At 31.7% G+C, this 24341-nt stretch overlaps 1 protein-coding gene across 1 annotated transcript in view; it reads left to right on the plus strand.

Moving 5' to 3' along the window:
• LOC118198165 (deubiquitinase DESI2) overlaps window positions 1-24341 on the plus strand; it is a 76776-nt gene that overhangs the window by 5671 nt on the left and 46764 nt on the right. Inside the window, exon 3 of the mRNA XM_035369782.2 lies at window positions 6836-6908. Coding sequence (XP_035225673.1) covers window positions 6836-6908 — 73 coding nt within the window. The remainder of the gene's footprint in view (window positions 1-6835; window positions 6909-24341) is intronic.

Genomic DNA, 24341 nt, shown 5'->3' on the forward strand with positions numbered 1-24341 from the left:
GGCGCACATACGCTTGCCTTTTATTTAGCGGAGGAAATAAGAAAAGTTTATCGGACACGTAATCAAGATTCTGAAGAAGATTAGGTAAGTTAGTATTTTTAATTATTTGAGGATATTATTTTTATGCATTGTTCTAAATGCAAGGTGGAAGTAAAGTAATTTGGTATTATTGGGAAAATTGTTATTAGCAATGATTTAGTTTAAAGTAATTAGGATTGTAAGCTAATTTTTATTAATTTAATGTATGTGCTTATTTATATTTTAAGTAGTGTTTTTGAATTTTATTATATTTTAATTAAATGATAGTTATTTTGTGAATTTTATGTTTGTAGGAATTTGGTATACATTTTAGTTGAAGTAAATGTGCATGGAAATAATTTAAATATTTGACACTAAGTATTTGTAACTATTTTTAATGTTTGCGGTATGAATTCGTTGGTGACGTTTATAATATAATAGATAATTTAGAGGTAAAAGTTTTAGGATATTTTATTTATTTTATACTTGCAAATGTTCATCCTTGGAAAGGGCATATACTTTTTTGCGATCAGGTAATTTCATAAATGTCCTTTTTACCGAATTTAAAGATTCACAAAATTTTCCTGCATTTTCGTGAAATTTTTCTAATTTATGAGAAAGAAGCAGTGTACATGGATATCGTGAAGAGTGTGGGCAATGCCATTTTTGTGCAATTCTGGGATGTTTTTTAAGTAAAAATAAGTTGATATGTACATGGTTTAATTATATTTTAATTAAATGATAGTTATTTTGTGAATTATATGTTTGTAGCAATTTGGAATACGTTTCAGTAGAAGTAAACATGCATGGAAATAATTTAAATATTTGACACTAAGTATTTGAAACCATTTTTAATGTTTGCGTTATAAATTCATTGGTGATGTTTTATAATAGATGATTTAGAGGGAAAAGTTTTTGATATTTTATTTATTTTATACGTGGAAATGTTCATCCTCTGAAAGGGTATATACTTTTTCACGATCAGGTTAATTTCATATATGTGCTTTTTACCAAGTTTAAAGATTCACAAAATTTTCCTGCAATTTCGTGCAAATTTTTCTAATTTATGAGAAAAAAGCAGTGTACATGGATAAAGTAAAGAGTGTGCACAATGCCATTTTTGTGCAATTTTGGGATGTTTTTTGAAGTAAAAATAAGTCGATGTGTACATGGTTACTGTGTATGTGCGATTCTGAAAAACGCGGCAAGGAGTTTGCGATTCTGCACTTTTTCCCAATTTGGCAGTTAATATTTGTCATGATTAAGCAGTTTCGTTCCATAAAATTTCTAGCATAAGTGTAATTCGGGTAGCAGATTGTGGGAAAAAGTGTTTAGTAAATAAAAAGAAAAGAAACATGTCTTTACTTCGTGAAGACAAAATGGCGCCGAAAAAAAAAGTAGAAGGTTGCTGTAGCAGAGTTGGTCACCAAATTTTCGCCAAGAAATCGCCAAGTTACCATAATCCAAAGATCAACCAAGTGCTCTTACCTGTGGAAAATGCGAGTGTTGCGTTTGCGCAACGTCAGCGGAATTACACTACGGATGTTTAGTGAGTAGGATTGTACTCGTGTGATGTTTCTTTTGAATGGAACGCAAGATTACTTTTTAGCTGTATAACGTTTTATAAATCTACAAATCACTTTACTTGTAATTAATTTAATATTAAAATATACATTGTATTTCTTTTACAAATACAGATTATTTCAATTGAAAGATTCAAGCATGAAAAGCTACATTACATACCTTTGAATCTTTAAACAGTCTGGCTATGGTACTCTTTACAACAAAGTCTTTTGTTATCAACGGATTTTACGATAAAATACATACCATCTCCATGCAATGGTTTTTGAATGCTGAATTTACTAGATCTTCCTGTTGCTGATCTATTTTTGTCTAATTCTACACTCTCAATAGGAGTTTGCAAAAGAAATAATGCATTCTCCCGTCTGAAATCTAAAAGAGACTTCATATTTCCAGTAGTAAAAAGTGGTGATATTTAGCAAGTTTAGATACGGTTTCACCTCATATAATTTATCAGTGTTGTCAGTTTGACTATTGTCAAATGCCAATTCTGCTTCATATTCCTGTACTGCAAACGTGATATAGATTCTCGTACAACAGGAACAGAAATGTTCTTATCAAAATCAAAAGACCAATGCATTTTTCTTGAGATAAAGAATAATATCCTGTAAGCAGTAATATTCCAGTAAATCTTCTCATATAGGCTTCAGTTGCAATAAATAAATTCTGGGCCTTTTTTTTTTTTTTCTTTTCCTGAGTGTATATACTTGTCTGTTCAACGAGAAGAGAGTAAATGTGTAAACCAAAACGAAAATCAAAAATCTGTGCACTAGTTTTACCTTGTATTTTGTCTTTTATAATTTCTCTTCTATCTCTTTCTTCATGTTCTTCCTGAGACGTAACTAATAGTTCCTTTTTTATCCACTTAAAGATTTCAATTTTCTGCTTTTTAAACTTTTTAGTATGACTATAACTGCTTTTAGAAGGCTGAAACTTACTTCTTACGTGAATTTCAACTTCCCCAGCAGTATCATTTGGTAAAATATCATTATCGTTATTTAAAACATTGGCATTCCTTTCTTCTTCGTCACTAGTTTCTGCAATTTCTGGGGAACAATAACACTATCAGTTTCATTCTGGTCATAATTAACATTATCATCATCTGTTTCTTCATCAAAAAATCTTTGAAGGGCTTCTTCTAGTGTAAGATACCTCGTTCTAGAAATTTTTAAACAACAACAACATGAACCAGAACATCAAAAGGAATGAGTGAAAAAGGAGATTGACTACCCAATTCCTGCTGACGTTGCTGCCTCAGGGCAACACCTGTTTTCTCTTGCTTCCCAACACAAATATAAACATCTGATTGATGTAATGTTCTGATAAACGGTGACCTTGACTAAAAATAGATCACTCATAAAGATGGCGAATCTTTCGTTAAATATTTTCAGCAAAAATTCCCGGTGGAAAATTTTGCTTTAAGTATGAGATTAATTATTATAAACAAAATGATTGTTGAAGGCAAATATTTTTCTACAGAAATAATCTTCATAATATTCCCTACACAAAATCATCTGCTGGTATAAAATATCTTAGGTAGTTATATTTATATATGCATTTATTTTGACTGTTGCGTCAACGCAACACCAGCGGCTAATGGGTTAAGCAAAAACAGTTTTGTACAGGAGAAGATAAATAGTAATGTATCGTGTAATATAATGTTTATTGTGCACAATGCCAAATTTGGGCTGTTATACTTTTAAGCAAAAAAAAAAAAAAAACAGATTGCTGTTAACACAAGACAGAACAATAGTGATGGATAATATAATACAAAATAGTATGCATAGTGTATCCCATCATCCTTATTTAACAATTCCAATTTGTAAATTTTGTTTTTTTGTTTACTTTTCATGTATTGATAATGCTTGTCAAATAATGATAAATGTCGATAGTTTTGTGATCTTTTTGTAAAAAATCTGATGTGTACACCACATGACTTGTACGGAATATTAAATTATACACATTTTTTCTTGCATTTCGTTTAAACTTATTGGATTGAATTAAACCTACTTTGCGGCAGCACATAAACCACAATAGAATAAATGCATTTCTTAAAATTTATGGTAAAAGTCTAGTTTAGGGTACCCCTTGGCGAAACCTGGCGATTTTTGGTGGCACATGGATACTGATTTTGTGCAATTCTTTGACTCGTTATTTTGGTTTGCAAAGCGGCAATTTTTGTAAAGCCAAAATAACAAGACAAACAATTTCACAAACTTGATATCCATGTACACATCAACTTATTTTCACTTAAAAAAAAAAATAAATAAAATAAAAATAAAAATAAAAAATCCGAATTGCACAAAAATGGCATTGCGCACTCCTTTGACTTTATCCATGTACACGTTGACCTATTTTCACTTATAAAAAATCCCCGAATTGCACAAAAATAGCATTGCGCACTCTTTTAACTTTATCCATGTTGATGCTAAAGCAAAGTTTAAAGTTTAAAGAAATTAAACATTTAGCAGTAGTAGCAATAAAAGCTCCCTGAGATATGTTGTGCAGACATTGAAGACAATAAAAGATTTTGAACTTAACCAATTTATTAACAATATAATAAAGAATAAAAACACAGAAAAATAAATTTCAACAATATCAGAGTCTTAGGAAAATATAATATAACCATCATTCATCAAATAATATTTTTACCTGGTCTCCAAAACACTGGCATTCAATACAAACAAAAATGTCCTAAACATTAATTAAGCGTCCTCAAAATGAAGCTGGCTACACATTCAATAAGTCCATAATCAATGGTCGAGAAAAACACCTGAAATTTAAATCAAGTTCTTGAAAACACTTAAAACCGGCCTAACTCCGTTTGCACAAGGAATCGCTGCACACGTATTTTAATTGCCGCCTTCATTGAAGAACATGGATGCCGCCCACAGCAGTCACTCATATGGTAGCCTCTGGAACCAAGGAACTTTATTCTGGATCTTATGGATATGAACCAAGGAACTCATTCTGGAGCAATCATCCCGCGGACAGGCACCAAAGTCTACAATATAGGCAAACAAAAAATACATAATCTCAATAAAATACGTTTTAAACCAAACAATAAAATAACATAAAAAAGGAAAAACATGTTATACATTTAAGCACTACCAAAAGCAAATATTCACTTACTATGATTTTCAAGTTCGCTTCGTACACCCAGAGCCACATAAAAATCAAAATATCAATCGTACTCAAATGACTTTTTCAAATCAGGTACTCTTTCTGATCGAACGCTTCATATAGTGACCATCTGAGCCTTTCTTCCTACAAAACCATTCAAATCCATGTAAACGGTTTTAACACACACCACAAAAACGCTTACAAAACATCCCATGATTCAAAATTTTCCTGATTCATGCACCCGATTATGTCACAATGGGGTTTCCATAACATTCAACTACTCAGGCTACTATAAATGAAACAACAACTTGGCGATAAATCAAACAACAACTTCGCTATAATACAAGGGGTACCTTAAAGTTTACTTTACCAAAATTAACTTTATTTTTTTACCATAGCGACACTCTGGCACTAGGTGCACTTAACAGTATTGTATTTCGTTCATATTATAACTCAGAATGCACAGAATTTATATCATTATTATCTAATCGTTGACACATGTTCTATTCAAATACTATAATAAAGCTAGAGTGATGTATAAAAGAAATTAAGCAAACAAAACAAAAAAGAAACAGTTTTTCACAGACGATTTAGTATTTCTTATTCAATTAATTCAGTTTTCACTTCGCGACAAGGCAAAAATACATAAAAACTGAAAATATTTGTATTTAAAAATTACGAAGTAAATCTTAAGCACTTATTTCCTCGAAAAAATTCCAGAAAGGATTAAGCATGATTTAGTTCGCAATAATAAATGAAGGCGTTATCTTTGTTGTTGCAAAGCTACATTTCTCTAGATTGGCAACAAATCCACTACTCTGCTGTTTCAAATGTAAACAAGCAATGGCCACCATCAGAAAAAGTGCAGTCAAAAGTCGTTAATTTGGACACCCATAACGGAATGATCTATAATCCGGAACTCAAAGCTACAAACTTTCTGCGCATGCGTCAACGTATAATGTGTTCATGCATGCGCATAGGCGTTTGCGTATTCACGTAATACCTTTACGCATGCGCGTTTAATGTATAACAGACGGTATAAGCTCAGCTAAAATTATCTGATCATCTATTTCAGTTAAAGTTGCAGATTGCGTTGTTCTTTAATCTTTGAATTGGGTTCGGCTTATTATTTTTTGCAGACTTTTAGAGCAATTTTATAAAAGTAAGCTTGAACTTTCGATTATGTCAAATAGAATTTCTGATATATATTTACTAATATGTAAAGGATCTACAAAGCGAAAGTATGTTTCGAAGTCCATTAAACAAAAATTGGAATTGCTGCAAAAAATGGATAAAGGCATATCCTTTGTTTATCTTTAACGCTGCTGCGTGCACAATGAATAGGAAGTTGATATGTCAGCACTGTCCTTATCTTCAGGGCAGATGTTTTTATTTTATTTGGCTTATAATTGCTTACTAAATGTAGTATTTCATTTCGATATACTCTGTCTTTGATATGATTTAAATCAAATGCCTCGTCATTATAATTCGCTTCCAATAGCGAAGAAAGTAACAGAGGTTGTTGAAAACGAAAAAATTTCGATTGACAAATTAGTTGGTATTCTCGACACAGCAATTATAGGACTGGAACAGCGGAACTTTGTAAATGAACAAGAAATTATATCAGTTTATAGAATTAAAGAGAATGTATTATCACATAAAAAACAAAGCAACTTAAACAACTTACATTGAAAGAAATGTTTAATAAAGGTAAACAAATAAATATTAAGCTTTTTTTTTTTTTTTTTTTTTTTTTTTTTTGTAAATTTTGATACTATTTAGATCATAATTGTTCTTTATTTCATAAATTACGGTTTCATATTTTTAATTTTATAATATCTGCATGCCATCATACCAGATTTAAACTGATGATGTGTAATCCGGAAAAATCGATAATCCGGAATTGCCGAAGTCCCGACGAGTTCGGATTAACAACTTTTGACTAAATTCAGTTCTTACGTTATAAGTAACTTTTACCTACTTCTGGTTATTATTTACATTTAAAGTGCATTTTGTCAGTGATAGAGTTATGAATAAGAAAATTTGTATAAACATTTGAATATGACAGTATTGTTCTATTATATATTTAAAAAGTATTTTTTTTTATTTCTAGTACTGGATAAATGAGTACACATCTGCATTAGGCCTCGGTGTTTTCCATTCTGGTGTAGAAGTTTATGGCACAGGTAATAGTTGAGATTTTTTTTTTTAACTATACATTCTAAATTTATATTTTCATTATCATTTAGGTGATATTATGTATAAATCTTTAAGAATATTTCAGGTATAATAAAGATTTTTCTTGTTTGCTTAATATCTTTGCTTTTTATTAAAAAATTAAATCATTAAATGTTAGAATATGTGTTAAAAGCATGCCATTTGTCAAAAGAAACTAATATGTACAGATAGAAATCAAACTGTTTGAATTAAAGCATAAATTATTAAAATAAAAATATTTTATGTGATTGCGATTAATAAAACTTTTTCTTTTATCCTCATTGGTTATTATTGAACATGAAACAACAAGAAAGTCATTGTTTTTATACAGAAGTCCTTCTGTCACTACTTCACATAAGAAATGACAGTATTTTTAAGCTAAATAAGGTAGGGAGTAATAACTTTCCTGCTATTAAAAAAATTGATACAGGTGGTCAAATTAATGTAATTTCTGAAAATACTTTCAAATTGCATTGGTTTCATTCAAAATTTTGAAACCGTTGAACATTAAACCTCAAGGAAGTTTTTATCTTTATCTGGAGGTCTTTCTGTCACTACTTCACGTAAGAAATGACAATGCCACCCAGCTGGAATAGCGGTTAGCGACTGACTGCCTTATTGTAGAGTCTTGTTTCAAATCCTAGAGAAGGCATAGATGTTTGTGTATGGGAGTACTCTAATTATGCGATGAGCTGAAAGTCCTCTTAAAAGGTTAGTGGTAAGAGAAGAGAGATGGAAGACCCTCGAAACCCTCCGCCCAGGGTACCATCCTTCAAAATTGGGGGGGGGGGGAGAGACTGAGCAAAATTTTTTACTGTCACTTGTATGGTGCCCAAGGCTCTTGCCAACGACAGGTGTAATCTTCATTCTTGCCACAATGAAGTTTGTGGCTTATTCTGATATCAGGCAAGTGAAATTAGTCTCAATAGCAACAACAGAAATAAAAATATTTCAAGCTAAATGTTAAGATAGGAAGTACAGTACAAAGTCCGAAATCCAGACGTCCAATATCCGGAGTGATCTAAAATCCGAACCTTAAAACCACCAACAACGTTTTTCTCATAGGCTTTACGCATGCACATTTGATTTCCCCCTCTGCGCATAATAAAACATCTGGAGAGTCCTGACTCTTAATTTCACTTTGACACTAAATAAAATACCTTATTATTGAAGAAACAGTCATTTTAGCATAAATTTGTACGATCAGTAATTTGGCCCCGATGCTGCAGATCTGCTTGGTACCGAAACATTCCACATAGATACATTGTTGATCTAACGCCAACCTGGCGAATCATTATTTATTATACTTTCCTTTCATCACCGCATGTTTATCAAAACATGACAACTTGAGTAATGACTTATGTAGTGATGTCTAAATTTTTTACGGTAGTAATTGAATAATAAGGGAGTATGGTAACCTTTCATGTTGACATTACGCTTGGCGATGATTACAGATTTAAGTTAAATGTGCTAAAAAATATTGACAAGGAAAAATTTTCCAAATTCTAAAAATAGATTTTGTTGATGATACTCATAGACCCAAAGATTACATTTAGGGCTATTTGAATTAAGGGTAAAAGTATATTTTAGGATACCCCTTGGCGATTTTTGCCGGCACATGGATACCGAGTTTGTGCAGTTCTTTGACTTGTTATTTTGGCTTGTGTAGCGGCAACTTTTCCGCCAAAAATCACACCTACATAAAGCCAAAATAACAAGACAAAGAATTGCACAAACTCAGTATCCATGTACACATTAACCTATTTTCACTTAAAAAAACATCCCAGAATTGCACAAAAATGGCATTGCGCACTTCCTTCTTTATGCACGTATATATCGATATATTTTCGCTTAAAAAGTCAAAGGAGCACCCAATTCTACTGTAGAGGCAAACAAAAAATACATAATCTCAATAAACTACATTTTAAATCAAACAATAAAATAACATAAAAAACTTACCTTTAGAACTTACCTTTAGAAATTCGTTCGTATTCAATCTGTGGCTCACAAAATTCCTTAACCACATCCCAAAACTTCCTAAAATTATCTGAACTAGAATCCGTATATTGGCATCTTCACATAATAAGAGTAAAAAATGTTCTACGTATTCCGAACTGTCCGGAAAATGGCTACTAAGTAAACCTTCATTTTCACACCAGTCAATAACTGCAGTTTTCCCCTTTTATTTCAAATCATACAGAAACTTCAAATTAATCTTACTACATTCAGCCATTCTACCGTCGAAACGATGAAACAAGCGATGTACTTCCGAAACCACACACACCACAAAAGCCCTTACAAAACATCCCATGATTCAAAATTTCCCGGAATAATGCAAACGATTACATCATAATAGGGTTTCCATAACATTCAACTACTCAGGGTACCATAAATGAAAAAACAACTTGGTGATAAACGAAACAGCAGCTTGGCGATAAATGAAACAACAACTTTGCGATAATACAAGGGGTACTCTAAAGTCAACTCTAACCGAATTAAGAATAACCGATTTGTTATTCACATAAACCCAGAACCAGCGTCAGGGCTCATATGGCCGCACCGAATCTCAGAATTTAGGACCCTCAGAGACTGCATCAGGGTGTAAGATATCTAGTGCTGGCCCTCAATAAGACTTTGAGTATATGTGGGAATTTATTTATTTAGAATTCTGGTAAGCCCTAAGCATGTGCAAGAAATAGACATAAGTATAATAAATAACTAATACAATTCAGGCTTAATTGTCTCGGTGCACGATAGAAGCAAGATAAAATTTAGTGGAACAACTTGTCGTTAGTCGCCAAGCTCATAATGCATAGCCAAATATGTATAGTGAAGGATAGCTAAAATTGATTATGATGATAGCCGCTAATTTTAAAGGTTTTCGGAATTCGCAAAACAAAGGTAAAATTTTCCAATTAACGGATAAATCATCAATTAGTCAATTAATGATTGGCAAAATCTGTAGTATGGTTCTAAATGCAGAAAATACCACTACCAATAGTGCAGAAAGTGACAGAGAAGTTACTGAAAATGAGAAAATTTCGGTTGCCAAGTTAGTCAGAACTCTCTCAAAATAGCAGTTCGAGGACTTCAACAATGTAACTGAACAAGAGATTATGTCTGTCTACAGAGTTAAAGAGAAAGTATTAGCTCAAAAAACGAAGCAACTTAAACAACTTACATTGAAAGAAATGTTTAATAAGATAAACAAATAAATATTGAGCTTTTTTTTGTAAATTTTGATACCCTTTAGATCAGAGGTTCTCAGCTGGTGGTATGCAAAGAAGCAAAGTATTTTTTACTATTAATTTCAAAAATTAAAACCCCAACATTCTAATGGAGTTTTTTCTCTGCCACTCGTAAATTTATGCGATCTGAGCTTTGTTCAAGAGTGGTGGTGGTAGTAGTGCTTTATAGTGGTAGTACTAAAGGGTTTCAGTTTTTGTTTAGAAGGTAAGCGTTAGTCAAAAAGTTGAGAAGCTCTGCTTTAGATCATAAATTCCTTATTATTTCGTAAATCGTGATTTCATATTTTTAATTTTATAATTTGTACATGCCATCTTACTAGATTTAAACTGATGATCTAATATACAGAAAAATCCCAAATCCGTAATCGACGATTTTCTGACGAGTCTGGATTTTGTACTTTGTACTGTAATAACTTTCCTGCTGTTAAATTACTTGTATAAAGTTAAGGAAGTATTGTAATTTCGAAAATTTTAGGGTGTCGTATTTCAACGAAAATATCCATTTTGACTGCTATTGAATGCAATTGAACGATGTTTTTGCATGATATCTGTATGTAAGGACAGAATAAAAGACTCTTTCCCTCCGAAAAAAATTATAAAACTGCTTTAAAATGAATTCTGAAGAGAATTTTTCGTGGCATCTGTACGAACGTATGTAGGTACGTGCATATCTCGCGTAACTCAAAAACGAATCGCCTCAGAATGTTGAAATTTTGTATATAGGATTGCTATAACATGTAGATATGCACCTTGTATTTTGATTGCATTTGGCCGCACCAAACGTATCTAAATATATTTACATATATATATATCCACTTTGTTACCCATTCTCAGTGATCTCAGTTTCTTTACTCTTTTATGTTTGTAAATTGAACATTTTTTGCTTTAAAAATGATTGAATTATGTTCTTCTTATCTTCCGGTTAAAGTTTTTATGCCTTTAGTAAATCTGTATGTTATATTTTTAGAATTATCAGCAATTTTAAAGTTCTTTAAGTGCCACTAAGCCTATTAATTTTTTTGATGGCGGAAATTGCTTGTTTACATTTGAAACAGCAGAATAGTGGATCTGCACCTTCAGGTCCTTTTGCTGTTTTATAGTTTTCAACTTTTACTGAAGATATTTTGAGTTTCTATGTATTTTTGCCTTCCTGCGACTTGAGAACTGAATTAATTGAATGGGAAATACATCTATAATCAAATTTGAGGAAATAAATTATATGAAATGCAGAAAAAAATACGTATAATTTAATATTCCGTACAAGGAAGTTGTAGTGTGCACATCAGATTTTTCATGCAGGTAGTTAATGTAATTTCTGAAAGTACTTTAAGTTGTATTGATAGTTGTGAACATGAAACTTGTGAACTAGTCAACATGAAATCTCAAGAAAATTACTCTCTATGTAGAGTTCTTTCTATCATTGAATTAATTAAATTGCCCTATAAAGTTGGAAGACTTCGTAGAAATCTGATATTTTATATTGTTAATTCTCATTTGAATTATTTATTATTGTTTTCATCTTGTGTTCCTATGTTTAAATTGCAGTTGAACTTTACTGATTATAATGTGTATCAATTTAAGAGAAATATTAATAAAAATATATGTCTAAATAATCCTTTTAAGAAAAATTTCATATATAAAAATCTGATGTGTACACCACGACTTCCTTGTATGGAATATTAAATTATGTGCATTTTTTCTTGCATTTCGTTTAAAATTCATTATATTTGTTTCCCGAAGCGACAGTCCGGCACTAGGTTCACTTAACAGTGTTACATTTCATTCTCATTTTATAACTCAGAATGCACAAAATTTATATCATCTGAAGAATTATCTAACCATTGCCATATGTTCGATTAAAATACTATACTAAATCTAAAATGATGTATAGAAAAAATTAAGGGAGGGGGGGGAAACAGTTTTCACAGGCGATTCAGTATTTTTCATTCAGTTAATTCAGTTTTCACTTCGCGACATCGTAAAAATACATAAAAACTCAAAATATGTATATTAAAAATTCTGAAGTAAATCTTAAACACTTATTTCCTTGAATAAATTCCAGAATGGATTAACCCTTAGCCTGCTGAGCGATTTTCTGCAAATCCCTTTAAAACTGTCGCTAGTTTTGGACCGAACTTCCCCTAAAATGTCGCGAAAATAACCCTAAACCTCTGAAAATTGTCAGGCAGTTCTTTTGTTATTTCCCATCCCTCCCAGAATTTTACTTTAATGATTCCGCTAAGTGAGATTGACTACTAGATATTGTCTCGTAGATGTCAGCTGTCAAGAGAATTGCAAAAGGCGAGAATCTCCGTGATGACCATCTCAGTGCCGCAGGGTACAGCTGCGAAACTTAAAAGTTTACTTCCCTAAAAAAATCTTATTTTCAAATAAATTGGTTTTAAAATTTAACCGGTTAAATTTTTAATTATTATGCATTTTTAACCTAAGTAACCTAAATCTGTATGTCACTGTTATCACCTGAATTTCAATGCAGACTAATTAAACTGCTATCACTAAATTCTATTCTGACAAATATCTCTTTCATTCTGAGATATTGCTGAAACATTTCGTATTATTTCCGATTTTCTGTCTGTATTTTTGTCGTTAATTAAAAATATTTAAAACTTTCATCATTTTCCTACATTCTTCATTTGCATGCAAATAATAATTACTTTAAATAATTTCTTTTTGTCCTAATTATTACGTAGTTTTAAGAGTAATAAACGGAACATGTTATTTAAGGGTGATAATATTAATATTAAATTTGCATTTTACTTTTTTATATACATTGAAGATATTGAGAAAGGGAATTATAACCTGAAATTGTTTTCAGTGTATTATAAATTTATTGACTCAATTTAAAAATTCTTGCTTTCCTGAAATAAGAAAGATGAGACATATTAATAACAAACAAATCAATTAATTTGGAAGTGAAATTTTCACAATCTAATTTTCGTTATATCTTATCTCGTTCATTTGCGCTTTTGCAGCTGAGGATGATGGTTCGGTAAAACCATCGAAACTAGTCCTGTGGAAATTTGAAGATATAACGCTGATTTTTGTTATTTGACTTATTAATATATATTTGTTCGGCGTGTTATTGTATCTTAATTAAACAAAGCAATGTTGTTACTCATTAGCTTACAATATAATTTATTCAGTATGGTATTTTTTTAAAGAAAAAGCGTTGCTGTGCATTTTGTAAAGTATAAATAAGCATCGCATTTAATAATTATAACAGTTATTAGTTAATATTTAATCATAAGAATATGAATAATTAAATATTTTTTCGCAGATATATTTTCCGGCGATATTTTTTTCTAGGGATCCCAGCATACATTTTTGAACCATTATGCTCTAAATAAATGTCTTGTTTGAACATAGCATTAATTATTGACACCAAATCTCCAACCAAAGGAAATACCTTACTAGGGAGGATATTTAAACAAAAATTTGTATTAGAATAAATATTTTCGTTATTTTAATACTACTGATAATATACAAACAGTTATTTGAATCCACTACAGTTGAGTGAATAAGATTGCTGGATGTTCATAGTTTGTTGTGGGCAACCGTTTAGCTGCTTGGTGTCTATGATTTTCCCCATGCATAACCTGAATTCAAGCCAATTTTATTAGAAATTACCCACGAAGGAGTTCTCTTAAAACAGATAACACGTGACTTCTTAAAAACTGTAAAACATAATTTGTGCATATTTTTCGTTATACGATAACGCGAACAAAATGATTTCCTATACAAAAACATATGATCAGCGCTGTTATTGGCCGCCGTTTAATTAAATGCATCCATCTTTTTCCATACAATTAATTTTCCTTCGTCAAAGAAAGTTTTTTTTTTTTTTTTTTTTTTTTCAGTAAAATGTACTATTTACAGTGTGCCAATTTATTTTGCTCGTTTTTTATGCAAAAATCCAAATTCAGATAGATATTGCATAAGTTCAGAAAGCCAACTAGTCTCCAAGCGGTAAGATGGCTGAGCACCGGTAAATTCTAGCGGCTGCATGGAAGGTTTAGGAGTTTTTCAGAAGTGCAATTGTGAATTAACAGTTTGTTTCCCTCAAAAAAATCTACCACGAAGACTTCCTTTCCCTTAGACAAATAGGTCGTGTGTGCTTTATCATAATCCAAAATCTTAAGCGTAAAAACCTTTTATCATAGCCGATGATGACGATAAAATATTTTCTATCTGATGTGTTAAGTTAGCATAATTGTATGTTTGTAAAGAAAACTAACTGGCTCATGTTACCCTATAATGAAAAAAAGAATCAAATTGGTTTTTACCTTAAACAGTATTTTCATTATTAATTATATCACGAATTTTATCAATAGTATTCTTAGTATTAATTGCAGGCATGTATTCATAAATATACACACAATAAAAGCAAAATTGAAAAATTTACCACGAAGTAATATAAAAATGTAATGCAACACGAAAGTGTACAGTACTATTTCAAGTTGTTTTGTGTATATACGGAAGACATGTTTTCAGCATTCGTTCATCAGAGAAAACCTTTTCATATGAAGCTAATTTTTTCAAATCTTTCACTATACAAGTAAAACAAAAGCAGTATAAGAATTTCTTTTCTTAATATCCAACCAAAGAGCTGAGGGGACGTAAAATGATTAACATACAATGGGTGCCTGGAATTATTTTGCTTTACATGCAGTTTTCTTATATAGTATATAAAACAATATAAACTTTCACCTCAAGAACACACACAGAGAGAAATATCTATAACAAATTTTATTGCTGTCTGACTGATTGCTTCGGGAACAATAAGTCTTCCAACTCAAGCTTCTAGCTATTCAAATACGAACGCTTCTCAGAAGCCATTTGGACCGCATCTGCTTTGTTAAAGAAAACTTTTGAGGGTGAAATCACCCACTTCATTGGGTTTTTCAAACAAAGCATTCAGTGGTCTTGTTACTACCTGCTGACCTAGAGAAATTTCCCAGAAACTTTTTTTCGGAAAAAAAAAACGGGTTTTATATTTTTAAGAATTTCCAGTCTGACAGCAAGATTTTGGTATTTTTCATATGTAGATGAAAAAGAAACTAATTTGATTTTAATAAAGAATAAAAAAATTAATAAGCTTATTTAAATTGTTTCACATGGCACCGAGTAAGGAGAAGAAATTTAATTTTCTTTATAAATATTTTTCTCAGACAATACTTTACATGTAGTGTTTTTCAAGTTATGAGAATAGCGCGTTAGTGCACGCATTTTGAAATCAGATTGATTTAATTAATATATATGGATATGCTGAACAAGCACACTTTTGCACATATAAACTGTATATTAGTACATACATAAAAATGAAATGAAATTTGAAAACAAAGTAATTTTAAAACTACTGTATTAAAAAATTATTTAAAATTTGTTTTTTAGCTCATTTTTTTTCGTTATATACATATATTTCAGTTTTGTTACATGCATTTACTTAATTTTATTTTGTTATATGCATCTGTTAGTCTTTTTGAAAAATTTTTAGATTATTTGAGTATGGCATAGAAAATTAGATCTATCAGCCGAAAGGAAATGGATGTCTCCATGGACGACTTTCTAGGTAAAACGTACTCATGTTCATGTTACACATAGGGGAAATCACAAAACCCAACCATGCAACCAGTTTGTTTGTTTGGGTTCGAATATGAATCGTACTAGCGGTAATCAGAAATCTTATAGCCAGGAGGCCATTGATTGGGTTTGACATATTTGGAAACCTAATAAATAGTATTTAATAAATATAATATTATTAGAAGAATTGGATTTATATAAACAAAAGAAAATTCTTATATCGAACACAACTAAATCTCGATATAACTTACACTGATAAACTGATGTGTAATAATACTGATAACTTCAAATACTAAATGGAATATACATTAATTCTACATAGATAAATTTTTGTAATATATTTCGCTGAGAATGTCTGGCCGCAAAATCCTGATTATATATACACTTATTTTAAGGTTATCACATATCTGATGGTTTGACTTTTACCTCAAAACACAAAGAATCCACAAACTTCAATAAAATTAATAACTTTATTTCCCTGTTGAAAATTCTCTGGATCTTTTCAATTATAAAAGCACACGCGCCAAGCAGTTTTCTTTAAATAAATATATGCAGCAACGAGAAGATGCGATTTCGACAATCGAAAATTTTTCTAAACGTAAGAAATTTGTCGCTTAAATTAATTTTTCATTAAACAAAAAACAAAATAGAATTGCATATTATTAAAAATATTTTATTGATAATTCAGATTCTGAAAACAAGAACATTGTTATAAAAAACAAAGAAAAAATAAACAACATATTTCATTCACGGGGACCAACTTTGGTGCATGCACTTTTCAACAGAAAAATATTTGAAGCATGTTATGGATAATGGTTTATTTGATTATGGCAAGGTACTCGAGGGTTATTTACCTAAGGTGAAGGATGCCTTCGTTGGAGGACTGCCTAAGGGAAATTGGCTTGTTACACATATGGAAAACTAAGAAAACATCCTCGCAGCCAGCCCGTTCGCCGGGATTCGAAACCCGGACTGAACCACCAGTTGTTATGTTAGACTCCGCTCAGTCGCTGGTGGGCTGCCCAATAACGGAAAAGCTCAAAATTTCATATTAGAGAAAAAATGCTAGCATAGTATAATACGAAGTTATTGTCATTTCAGTAATGTGAAGTGATTTCAAGAATGTTTAATTATTTTATTTAGCTTATGGCAAACTATACGAGGGCTATCCCTTAACATACTGGTAGTTTGACCTGCATTCAAATCCCCTTGAACAGGCTGATTGCATGGGCGTTTTTATGGTTTTAACTCTATGTAGTACGAGATTGTGTCCTTTAGAAAACCTGTCACGAAAGCATAACTCCTCTTAGGCAGATCGCATTCGCGTGCTTAATAATCTAACAAGCCAAACCAAACACAACCCGAGCAAGGACTCGTAGTCCAGGCACGTCATCATGAAAAGCTAACTGAAATTGGCTTGTATTCACATTAAACATGGGCAGCAAAAATTCGCGAAAACTGGTATGCAGGCAATCCATTCGCCAGAATTTGAACCTGCTTCAAACTATTAGTATTCAACGATTTTACTGCTATGTCGTTGGCAGCCTTTTGTAGTATCTATATGAGAAGCAATCACAAAGACACAATCATTTCGTACCTACGGATTCTGATTAAGTTCGGAACTTAAAGAATAACTTTCATTCGTGCTATTGCTGTTAGCATCGACATTTGGAGAGATGTTAATTTATTTTAAATTCTTTTAATGTAATTAATTTAATTCTTTAGGTAATTGTTCTTCTGACTGTAATTTTTTTGTTCGGAATATGTCTAACCCTTCCCCCACACTAACTGTTTTACTTAATTTACACTCCATTAATTTTAAGCGATTTTATACCGACAGATTTCTTTCCAAAAAAGTTTCAAGGAATACATATTTTTTCCTTGAATTTTAAGACATTGTTGATTTAAAATCTTAAAAATAAAATATTTAAAACAAACATTTCTAGAAATTCCTTCGGCGTATTGATTTATTCCATTTAATTGAGGTTTTCGAGTAGAACATCTTCCTTTCAACATTCATAACATTTTTATATGTCGGTTCGCCATTTCTACTGAACACAGAGCCACACATACGAGTACAAAACTCAGGCATGCTGAAAGCACAGTTGTAACATTTCAGAATGTAAAAAGAAGAATATACCATCATAATAATGTGCAACAAGAAAGCTGGTTGAAATACGAGTGCAAACAAGAAAGCTGGTTGCTACATTTTATATTTTTTCCTGACGAATAAATTAACATCTCTCCAAATGTCGATGCTAACAGCAATAGCACGAATGAAAGTTATTCTTTAAGTTCCGAACTTAATCAGAATCCGTAGGTACGAAATGATTGTGTCTTTGTAATCAACTTTTAATACAAAAGTAAAATATTTGATTGTATAACATGATTTAGTAAAAAGGACGTCTTTCGTTACAATTCTTATTTTTTCCTGTTTCTACTAAAATTCGGAAATGTACTATAACAACGTCTAATCCTGTTTGACTTTCATTTGTATAAAGTACCACAAGGCAAACAGTTGTAAAACAATTTATCTTCATTCGCAAACTTTTAGTCGCCACACAGATAATACATACCCACTGTCTGACAATCTGTAAAGTGCTCTTTTCAAAGAGACTTCACTCCCCATTAAGCGCTTTGTGTCAACTGACAACCGCCTGCAGAAAGGTAGGAGAAAGAACACCAGAGCGCATCATCTAAACATGTCTTAAGCAATTTTGGCAAATTTTGGGCTTCGTGTATACACGTCTTAAGCATTTTTCGAGCGATTTTAAATTCGTGTAAAGACGTCTAAAGCATTTTTAAAGGAACTCTGAAAACGTTTAAACACATCTTAAGCAGTTAAAGGGTTAAGCATGATTTAATTCACAATAATAAAAGAAGGCATTATCTGTGTTGTTGCCAAGTTTACTTTTTTCTAGATTGGCAACAAATATACTATTCTGCTAAGTTTCAAATGTAAATAAACATGGCCGCCATGGAAAAAAATAATTAGGCTTAGCGGTACTTAAACAACTTTTAAATTGTTGATAATTCTACAAATATTGCATGCAATTTACTAAACACATAAAAAATCTTAGCTGGAAGATAACAACAACATAATTCAATCACTTTTAAATCAAAAAATGTACAATTTATGAACATATAAGAATAAAGAAACTGAGATCACTGAGCCGAGTAACAGACTGGATATGTACATACATTTAATATACTTTTGGTGCAGTGCATTTTAAGCAAAATATGAGGTGCACATCTACATGTTATAGCAGTCCTATATACAAAATTTCAACGTTCTGAGGTTACTCGTTTTTGAGTTTTGCGAGGTATGTACGTACAGACGCTGCGAAAAATTCTCTTTAGATTTCATTTATAAACAGTTTTATAATTTTTTTGGAGGAAAGGAGTCCTTTATTCTGTCCTTATGTACAGATGTCACATGGAAACATCGTTAAATTGCATTCGATAGTGGTCAAAATGGATATTTTTGTTGAAATATGATACCTGAAATTTTTCGCGATTACAGTACTTAGGGAAAATCCCGCCAACCACAAGAGACAGCGCCTAACCAGAAAAACCCAGTTACTAGATACAAGAAAAAACATTCTATTCTTATTTTTCTTTCAAATTTATTATATTACCATTTATTTATATTTAATTTTTCATTAAAAATTTCCATAAGTCTCGCGAAATGCTTTTTTTCCCACCTATTCAACAGCATGCTCTTCTGTAGTAGGCAGTTCCCAAAATTTAATCATTTTTTTTTTTTTTTCGAAAATGCGTGATAGAGGTGAAAAAAGGAGTCTTTTCTCAAGAATAGTAATTAACACGTGTAATCAAGGTTACAAGGTTACACCAAACCCAGTGTGTTTGAAAGTCTTTTCCATTTTGGCGAAATATCGCATAGTTTGGCTTCTTTTTTTCAATAGGCAAAGATGGTTGACCGGATTACCCCTTTTTACTTCGTACAAGGAAGTAAAAATATTCAGAATGAAAAGGACTATGTAGTTCATGTTGAAAATTATTAGTGTGAAAGTTTTAGTATAAATAACCAATAAAATAATTATTAAATAACTATAGTCATATATTTTCAAAAATTAAATTTGATGTATATTGTATTTTTGCGTTCTACGGGTTCGTGGATTTGGAGGGATTGACAGCAACACTTGATGAAGAATTAAAACATAATGTTTTCGTAAGTATTTCACAGGAGAGTTGCAAAGACACATTTACAATTGTCGGAAAACTACGATAAACATGCTGAAACGATCAGCAATGTAGCCTTCCTGCTGTCAGGCTGTAATGGGGAAGGCAGCTTCATGGCAAAACACTAAATACATCTCCCGACTCGGTCACTCGCTCTCAGAATTCAACACTCTCAAGATACTCTTCGCGATAAAACTCACGATGCACTCAATGATACACTCAAGGCAGACTGCTACTCTGCATACAAACTCCGTTTGTACTCTGCGTACAAGCAGAGTTTATATAGCTTTTGACCTGCCTTCGAGAACATTCTGGGGCAAACCTGTAAGAATTCGTTCCAGAATTTTCTTGCTCCGTCTATGGCATATTGCCAATTTTGTCCCCAAAGGGCAATTTCATGCCAAGTCTGGCAACCCTGCCTTTCCTTGCCATTTTTTGGCAAACCTTAAACACTCTTTGTGGGGAAGCTATCTTACTGCAGCTGAACATTTCGTAACTCCGCCCCCTCCCAAGGACTGCCTGTCCTGGGCTGTACAGTCCTTGATCAGAAGCCAAATTCATTACAAACAAAAGGTGATAAAACAAACAAGATAAAAAAAAGAAACAAATATTGACACTATTCTTAAGTTATATATTGAAATTAAGCACATAAGTTTTAAATTATAAAAATTAAAAGTTCAGAATAAATATCTGTCTCTGGTTTTTCATTAAGTTGTACCCGGGTTAAATACTTTTTCACTGCAGTTCTCAGATGTTTATTTGATGACTGTTTTGCATATTACAGTCTGAAGATTCAGCTCTTTCTGATTTTGCATCCACAGGAAGATCTGAACCATTTTGCTCACAACTCCATAGTTTATTCGCATCATGTGTACTGTTCACCACAGTATTTTTTAGCAGTTGGTATATGCTTATTTTTCTCTGGGAATCGGTTCCAAATTTTGCATTAGAGTTCTGAATAGAATCCGTTTCTTTACAAACAGAAGTATCCTGATTTAGAATCAAGTTTGTGTCTGTACAACTTGTATTATGAGACACACATTTAGTTTGTGAAGTAGATGTGTTTTTCTGCAATACTGGAACAGTCTGCTTAAGCTGTACATCGACTTCTGTCATCTCTTCATCACATGAATTTTCAGATCGATACTTGATAACTGTGACCTTGTAATTTCACTATCAGTTTCTACAAACTTAACAGTCACAGTTTCACTTTCTTCCACTTCTACTTCAAGCACTTGAGAATCAAAAGCTTTATTTTCATGAAGTATTTCTTCACCTTTTTGGGATGCTTTTCTTAACTAGCCACTTTTTTTATTTCTACATCTTTACAAAACAGTATTATTACTTTCTTCAGTTTCAACTTCAGGCACTTGAGAATCAAAAGCTTCTTTTCCATTTTTCATTTCTTCATCTTTTCGTTCTTTTTCTTTAATCTCCTTAGATGTTCCATCCTTCATTTGCTGATCTTTCTCAGACAGCTGATTAGCTAATTCCTTCATTTCTTCATCCTTTGATTTTTCAGATGCCACTACTGTCGTTTTCGCATTTTCTGTTTTGGCTGCAATTTTCTGTCTAATCTCTACGGTTTCGCTTCTAATATTCTTTTGTTTCACTTCCATCCATTGGAGTTGCTTTTGCAGCTTTTCTTTTATTTCTTCTTGACACAATTTTATTTCATTCACTAACTCTTCTTGTCCAACCTTCATCTCTTTATATCAAGCTTTCATTGCAGCCTTCATCTCCTCATATGCAGCTTTCAGCTCTTATTGTCCAGCTTTCATCTCTTTTGGTCTGGCTTTTACAGCTGCTAAGAAGTCCCTAAAAGTGTTTCCTACACCATTGATTTCTCTTGCAGGTGGGTCACTACATTCATTTGCAGATTCCTGACATTAGTTGTTGCATTCTGTGGACTCATGGATTTGGAGTGATTGACAACACTTGACGAAGAATCAAAACACAATTTATTTAGCCAGTATTACTCAGGACAGTTCCAAAAAGAGGTTTACAGTAACCGAAAAACTACAGCAAACACGCTGAAATAATTAACAACACAGCCTTCGGCCTATTGGGGTATAACGAGAAAGACGAGTTCATGACTAAACACTAAATGCAGCTCCCGACTCAATTGATCGCTCTCGGAGCTCGAGACGTTCAAGATAGACTGCTACTCTGCATACAAGCAGAATTTATACAGCTTTTGACCTGCCTTCGAGAACATTCTGGGGCAAACCGGGAAGGATTTGTTCCAGAATGTTCTCACTCTGTCTATGGCATATCGTTAATTTTGTTGCAAAATGTCGTCAAGGGGTTGATTTCATGCCAAATCTGGCAACCCTAAACACACTTTGTGGGGAAGCTATCTTTAACACAGCTGGACATTTCCTAACAGTATTAATATTGAACTCCTAAGAGTGATATTGACCACAGAACTTCCTAGCACTCATCAACCATATAGAGCATCCCCTAAAGATAATAATCAAATTAAAAAACACATAGACAAATTATTACCTTTATGCTGCCAGTGTGACTTTAGCTTATATCATAAATTTATACCAAATTACACAAGAGTTAGAACCCCTCTAATGAATTTACTCAAAATAGATACTCCATATAAATAGATGTGTAAATGCCAAACAGCCTTTTAAAATTTTAAAGATGCTTTAATTTCCAGACTAACTTTATTTAATCCAAAATATCCTTGTCATGTATTTGAGATTCATCTAAATAAAGCTGCTGGTGCAATTCTAAAACAAGAACACTCAGATGATAATTTACATCCCATACCTAACCATTTTTGAAAATTAAGATCTTATGAAAGAAATTATGCAATTACTGAGTTGGAATGTTCAACTGTTGATAAATTTTATAACTATTTACATAGTAAGCCTTTTACTGTAAATAATGCTCTAGTTTGGCTTAATTTTATAAAATATCCTACAGGTAGACTATTTTGATGGCCATTAAAATGACCTATATATGTTTCTGATGTAAAATATGAAAAGGATTCTACTAATGCTGAAGCTGGTATATTAACTAGAAATCCCATTTGCCAACATTTATGTATAATGTTCGCAAATGGGTACCTAATACAGAACTTTAAAATATCCTATAAGAAACTAATACTAGAACTGAAGAAGTTCTTTTAATGATAATAATAACTTATTATCATTAAAAGAAATTAAAGATCATCAGAATTTAGGTAATGATTGTAACTCTTAAGTGTAAGAAAATTAATGATGTATTAACTATAAAGAAGCAAAATTTGTACAAAATTATAATACCTATATCTCTTCGTACTAATTTACTTGAAAAAGCTCATGTTGAATTTGGGCACGCTGGCATCTCCTCAATGTTAAATCTGTTGTTTCCTAAGCATTTTTGGGCAGGAATAGTGAAAGATATTAGGAATTATTGTAAGCATTTTGAAATATGTTAGCTTAATAAGAAAAGTAAAAAGAAATTTAGTTTCATGCAAGTATTATCATCTGTATGTAAACCTCTTGAGGTGTTTTCTATTGATACTGTACGTGGTTTTAAATTGTTATAACTCTACTAAAAAGTACATTCACATAATTATAGATCATCTATATGTTATATATGGACTTTTGCTTTTAAGAATGTAACTATTGATACTTACATAAACTGTTTAAAATAAATTTTTCAAATTCAAATCCCAATGAAAATTTTAAGTGATAGAAATGCTGCTTCTTCAGAATTTAAGCACTTTTTGAGAAACAAATTATTAGCTACTGCTAATAGACCACAAGATAATGTTAAAATAGGCAGAGTTAATCAAACTCTTATCACTAGATTAAAATGTAAATTAAATTCTTATCAAGGTTATCTTCTTTCATGAACCCTGAGTTACTGGAGAATACAATAATATATCATATTCTGTTACAAAATTTTATTTTATGTGCAGAAATCCTTTAATTGAAAAGCAAGGTTTGTATCTACCTGTTGAAGAAGCTAGAAAAGTTGCTCAGAAAAAGTCTGATGATATATGAAGGTTTGATGAATGTAAACAAAAATAGATGTGACACCCATTATAAAGCAAGTAATTATAAACCTGGTGATTTAGTCATGTATGAAGAATTTCAATATCCTAATACATGAAACAAAGTTACTTTTAAAATATATAAACCAATTTCCCATATTAAAAAGGAATCGGAAATCATCCATTCTACCAGGCTCAGAGCTTTATTCCAGAAAGTGAATTTAAGTTCTTAGAAATGGTAGAATACCTGTTGCTATTCAAAATAAATTAATTTTTCTCCCAGAATTATTCATTAAGATTTCTGCAAACTTTTGTAACTATTTATAATCCAGTTGTGACCTTTTAATGTGATA

The sequence above is a fragment of the Stegodyphus dumicola genome, chromosome 7, assembly GCF_044657685.1.
Source record: "Stegodyphus dumicola isolate Sdum_Otavi_A_Nest chromosome 7, ASM4465768v1".
Taxonomy (NCBI): Eukaryota; Metazoa; Arthropoda; class Arachnida; order Araneae; family Eresidae; genus Stegodyphus; species Stegodyphus dumicola.